General features: G+C 32.9%; 1 protein-coding gene across 1 annotated transcript in view; it reads left to right on the top strand.

Annotated features, from left to right (window-relative positions):
* Positions 1-1,833: 1,833 nt before the first annotated feature.
* The window catches only part of LOC129234323 (max-binding protein MNT-like), a 52,171-nt gene continuing 48,004 nt past the window's right edge, over positions 1,834-6,000 (top strand). Inside the window, exon 1 of the mRNA XM_054868315.1 lies at positions 1,834-2,316. Coding sequence (XP_054724290.1) covers positions 2,250-2,316 — 67 coding nt within the window. The 5' untranslated portion in view covers positions 1,834-2,249. The remainder of the gene's footprint in view (positions 2,317-6,000) is intronic.

The raw sequence follows: 6,000 nt of genomic DNA, 5'->3' as shown, positions 1-6,000 counted from the left end.
TAATTCTACCACGGTGTGTTTTTTACATTAACTGAATCATATTAAATTGCTAATATATTTTTCATGATTTTCTATGTATTTAATGAGTATGTTGGTGTACGGAATGTTTTCCGCTATTGAATTTTCCACCTCCCAAACCTTCTAAAGAAATTTGACGAGTCTGGCTCTTAAAGACACAAATAATTTTCAAAAATGTTTGTTGAGCTGTGGAAAGCACTTTATGTGTGTACCATTTGTAGTAACATAAAACACATGTAAAACGATGCAAAATACCCAGTATCTGGAATACGATTTAATCTATATATAAAAATATTTTTCCACTGGAAGGGAAAAATGTCAACTTTTCGCATTCGACAGCATTGTAACAATGTTCATTATATTGTAAATAAACAATTTGACTCAGAAATATTCCTTTCAAATCTATTTCTTTTCAAACCACAAATTTGAAAAAAAGCAGATGTTGCGAATTTAACAGCTAATAGCACGCATCTACATGGATTCACTTTCAAAAGCACTTGATTCTTCACGAAAGCCTTAGGAAAAGAGGAAAGAAGAAAGGACGTCCAGCGGAGGTCATTGAGGGGAACTAATGAGAGGGTAATAAATCTTACACCCCATTAGCTTTTACCCCTCAAAAAGGGGAGGTAACTATTCTAGGGCGGGGCAAATGCAAAAAGTGAACGTATTTTGAAATTTTTTTCAATAGTTAGAACATGATATTTGTTTAAAAAATGGTCGCATTATTTCAAACAAGATCTCAAAAGACAGCTGGAAATATTTTGCGTGTCAGGGCGTTCTTAAAATTTCGCTAGCACGAGTTGCAGATGTTTTACAGAGCGAAATGTCCAACAGTACCTCGTTTTCGAAGAAATTCATTTTTTCTCGAATTTTAAAAAATCGGAGAATGGACACATCAAAAAAGTAAAAACTAAAAGAAACAGACATGGTCTTGAAAAATACTCAGAAAAAAAAACGGATCCGAAAACTTTACAGGAATTTGTAAAACAAGCTCCAACTTTCCCCCCGTAGGTTAACATTAGATCCGAATCTTTCAGACTCTCAGTGAAGAGCACCCTTAACTCACTTTTTTGGTACAGCAGCAGCCGCCTATCACATATGTAATAACGTTAGCAACAATTGTATATTAATTGCTTACTTTTAAACTAAATTATTAATTGCAGTTTAATCCTTATTCTAATAAAGGTCTTTAAAGTACAGTTTTTGAAAAATATCTCGAAGAATTTCCCCAAAAACGCAAGTTTTCAGTTTGAAATGTGAAGGTTTATTGTGAAGTGTGAAGCATTTAAAGGGCATTCAATTGAAATTAAAGGCGGGGATGTTGAAAACTAAATCTGTCAATAATAGATGGCAGCACTATTGCTGCTGCGAATTTCATGACACTTTAATAATGTGCATGAGATCTCCAAATTCGGAACATAGACCACGTTGAATGATGATAATGAATTTAAGAGTTTGTCAATTTCATATTTGTAACCGAAGAATTAATTTTATCGCATTAAACGCGATTTTGCACTTCTAAAAAGAGATGCTTGTTTTTCTTATTTACTCTGAGAGGGAGTGAAACCAACAGCCAGAACAGCAGCATATGCTCCATGTGACGCTAACTCCGCCTCCTGCATCGTTTGCGTGCCGCTCATTGGTTACCAGCTTTTAGCTCGTGCAAACATAATAACGTGGGTTTTTCTCTTTCGACAGGTCACGAGTCATTTCTGGACCGAAGTAACATTTTAATTACATTTTTAATCCTGAAATCAATAACATAATCAAAAACACACCAGTGTTCTAACGAGAGGAATTATTAGTGTTTCCGATCAGCGTTTATACAGCAGAATCATTGATCCAGGTATTTGCGGTAAACAACAATTTTCGTCACGCTGCACATACCTTTTGTGTATTCGGAAGAATTGTATTTGTGCCGCGTTTGCCTCGAAATTCGGCTTCGTGCTGGATTTATTTTCGTACCTCGGGTTTTCAATCTCAGCAGCAACGGAATTGTTAGTAAACAGCATTCGATCGACCAAGTGCTGCGTTCAAGAAAACTTACGTCAATCACAGTTACCACGTGGTGCTTGTACGCTGCTTCTCCTCTATATGTTTTGATGTCATCCCGCCATCTTGAGAGCCAAAGCTTGGCAATGTGCAAGAAACTGTCGTGTTTTCACGAAATCATCGATGAGTTGTAGGGGCCAAGAACAGATTTAAATGTGCATGGGCCGCGTGGGGAAGCGATGAGCCTCGAAACTTTACTGCAAGCCGCAAAATATGTAGAATATCGATCTGAAGCAAAAGCACGTGGTAAGCAATTAATTATTTATTTATGTCATAACACCTTTATTTACCGTACTAAAGTTCGATTTCGAACGTCATCTATATTTCTGATTGTTATTTGAGGTCATTCTTTAGCATATAAAACAATAAAAATTTTTTAGAAAGCTGAAGCGTCATCAGTGCACTTTCTAATGGGGTACAATTTTGATCCAATCGTTCCTCTAATCAAAGACATCTTTATCTTATTCCAGAAGAGCATTTCGTTAAAGAAAAAACTCGTTAAATACGTATGTATGCCGAGTTTAAAGGCCATGTATCCCGGAATAAGTCGCACAAGACAGAACGCAGTTCTTTTATCTGTCAGAAGGAGGGTCGATAAATAAAGTTCTTAAATGTTCTACGTTCCCCAGCTAATTATTAGAAATTTCTGATGATTTTGAAATGTATAAAAGCATTGTTGTTTAAAGAAATCCTTCTCTATTTGACCTTTGTGTTACGCCTGCTATCGTCTTATCAAGATTCCACACTTTAAATGACGTGTTTACAAATACAGGTTAGTATTTGTGTATGGCCATTCAAGCGAGGTGTACACATGGCTTTTGTATCAGCTTCTGCTTAATTTGGAACGCGATTAGCTATGTGGTTCGCTATGTAGAAAACAAGTATCACAGTGATACAGAATTGTGTGAAAATTTGATTTTTTGTATGTATTTTATTGTGTTGATTTACTGATGATAATAAAGAGATCAAATAAATTTTCAAATTCTCTACTGAGATTGTATGGGCACGATGATTGTATAGTTCTTTGCACGAATTTATTTTCAATTAAAAAAAAGCGTATAAATATTATTTGTCGTTTATTATTAAAAAAAATAATGTAATTAAGATGGTTTTTTACTCATTATGCATATGAAGGATCTATTGTTCTGAAAATTAAAATTACATTAATCTTTTGCATTACAATCATATTTCTTGCAAGCAACTGCACATATTTTACTAGTTAGTTTATTTGTATACAGAATAATTACAATTTCCAATTTAAATAATTCATTAGGTTTTGAGAATTTGGTGACAAGTTATAACCTAATGTATTACCTAAATATATAACCCTCTGGCTATGATTTTAGTAAGTTTGGTAATATGCATCTGAAGAATATGTGTGGAAAATAAAATTTTAATGACCGAAATCAAACTTTCAAGTTCAAATGTTTATTTCATCACTAGGCAAACTAGTAAAACTATTGCTTTAAAGTGATTTTTTAATTAATAAAATATGTAAGTATCTAATTAAAACCTTACTATTTATTACATTATAATTATTTTTGTAACTTCTTTTGAGTATTTAACTTGAAGATAAATTTATTTTTATTTCTGTTGTTAGAAATAAAAAAATCCTATTTAAAGTCTGGTGTGGTAAAGTTTTCACAAAATCCAGGCTAATGAACTGAAATGGATGTAGTAAATGTAAGAATTAGTTTGAAAGCTTCAAGTTTTTTTATTTTATTTATTTATTTATTATTTTTTTTTTGAATTTTATGTTGTATTAATAAAGAACCAAGTTGCATTGAGTTTCAAGCAGAAAAAAATTATTTAGTCTTTTAACATTTTTTCATATTTTATGCCCTAGGATGGTGTAAAGTGGTCATAGTTGTAAAAATGCATATCTAGCCGTCAGAAAAAAAACTTTTTTTTTTTTAATGCTCAACACACAATTCTTCAAAAGACAAATTCTTCGCCTTTATTTATATACATTAAAATTGGGATGGACATTTGGCTCACCAAGAATTCTAATTATATTTGACTCCTCAATTTCACAAATCTTCTGGGAAGGTGTGATAATTTCCAAAGATTATGGAATTATAGTTTTGCAAATAATTTCCATGAATATATTTTAGATGGGATCTGCACAACATCAAAATTATATATATTTTTCCAAAGTATAATTTATTTATACAGTTCTGAAGAAATGCTTTATCAAGTTCTTTACTGTATGCTACATAATTCTAGATCTATGCTTCTAATTTTTGTTAATATTTAACAGGAATCTTTGGGGGATAAAAAGTATTCCACCAGAATGCAGAAAAGTGCTAAAAATTTATCTTGCATTGGCAGGGCCGTCGCTAGGTCAAAAAACTGGGAGGGGGGGGGGGGGTACTGTATGCATTTGGCGGCCCCTTAATTGTTTCAAACTTATGTTCTAATATGTGGAGAGAGATTTAGCTTCTGGTTTAGCAGGGATATTCATATTACTAGACCTTAGAACTAGCAATATAAATTTATCTGTAAAGATAATATTCAGTCAGAAATAGGGGTGTCGGAGGGCTACTTCCTTGCATTTTTTTGAAATTGAAGATATAAAAACACGGTTTTAAACAGTACAGTAGAACCTCCCTTGAGGGACATCTCTATTTAAGGGACATTTTTTCTGGTCCCAGTCTTTTTGAATAGGGACCTCCATGTTTTTGCCTTTAATTAAGGAACATTCTATTTAAGGGACAGTCACAGAGAAAAAAATTATGTAGAAGTGCATAAGAAAGAGTGAATTTACTGGAGTTCAAGTTTCACTTTTCCACAAAAAATTAATTGAGGAGAGTTTAACATTAACATAAAGAAACAAGTATATATTGTAAAAGTCTTTTGGAAACTAAATGCATGATTTGCCCTCCCAGATGTTTATTCAAGTAGGCTCAGAGTCGGAGAGTGCACAGAAACCGACTAGCTTTTTATATAAAAATTAAAATGTGAACACTAATTGTAATTCACAATGTCTTGCATTGTAAATTACGTTACATGAAGCAAATTCATGCAATGAATTACTTCAAAATAATTGCTTTATGCTGCAAAAGTTTGGACTTACCAAATTTTTGACTTAATTATAATTAATAAAATAATAAAAACTTAAAAATTTATTAAGTGTGAATTGTGTTTAGTTATGATGAAAAATGTACAGTATTTAATCTTAACTATTTATAGTCTAAGTTTGTAAAAAAGGTTATATTGAGCAATAAAAATTAACATTGCATGCATAAACTAAAATACCTCTGAAGAAGGGACACCTCTATTTAAGGGACAAAATATTTGGTCCCATTAGTGTCCCTTATTGAGAGGTTCTACTGTATTTTAACTTGGGGAGGAAAGGGAGAGGAGGTCCAGGAGAGCCTCTCCCAATAATTTTACCCCAAATTTAGGTTTCCAAAACACAATCGTACATTATAGTTGATTATGTTCAAGAAAGGAGGTCGGGGGGCTCTCCCCCCCCCGTAATTTTTCAAGATTGTTATTTGAAAAAAAAAAAAAACTGTTTTAGATGATCTATGGTGATGTTAAGGGAGGAAGAGACTCGGGGTCATCTCCGATTATTTTTCAAATTTCAAACTCCAAGCACGCTATTTTGAATTACTTCTGATTGTGACAGGTAAAGAGGGGTCCCCCCCCCCCGGGCAAAATTTGAAAATAGTAGTTTAAAAAATGCAGTTTTAGACGATTTATGGTGATATTAAAGGGAAGAGAGATGCGGGGCCACCCCCCTCCTTTGGTGTTGGCACTGTGCATAGGAATACAATCTAGCATTAATTGCCAAATGCAATTTAAATATTGCAGTTAAACCCTCTTGTATTTGATTCCATTTACCTCAAAAACAATAAATGTTTAGTAAAATTAATATTTAACTAATATCTACCTCATAAGTTAAAAGGAAGTAATTTCAAAAAA

This window comes from Uloborus diversus, chromosome 1 (assembly GCF_026930045.1).
Source record: "Uloborus diversus isolate 005 chromosome 1, Udiv.v.3.1, whole genome shotgun sequence".
Lineage (NCBI taxonomy): Eukaryota > Metazoa > Arthropoda > Arachnida > Araneae > Uloboridae > Uloborus > Uloborus diversus.
Note: the sequence above shows the minus strand (reverse complement) of the source record. Positions and strands in the feature narration are given on the sequence as shown.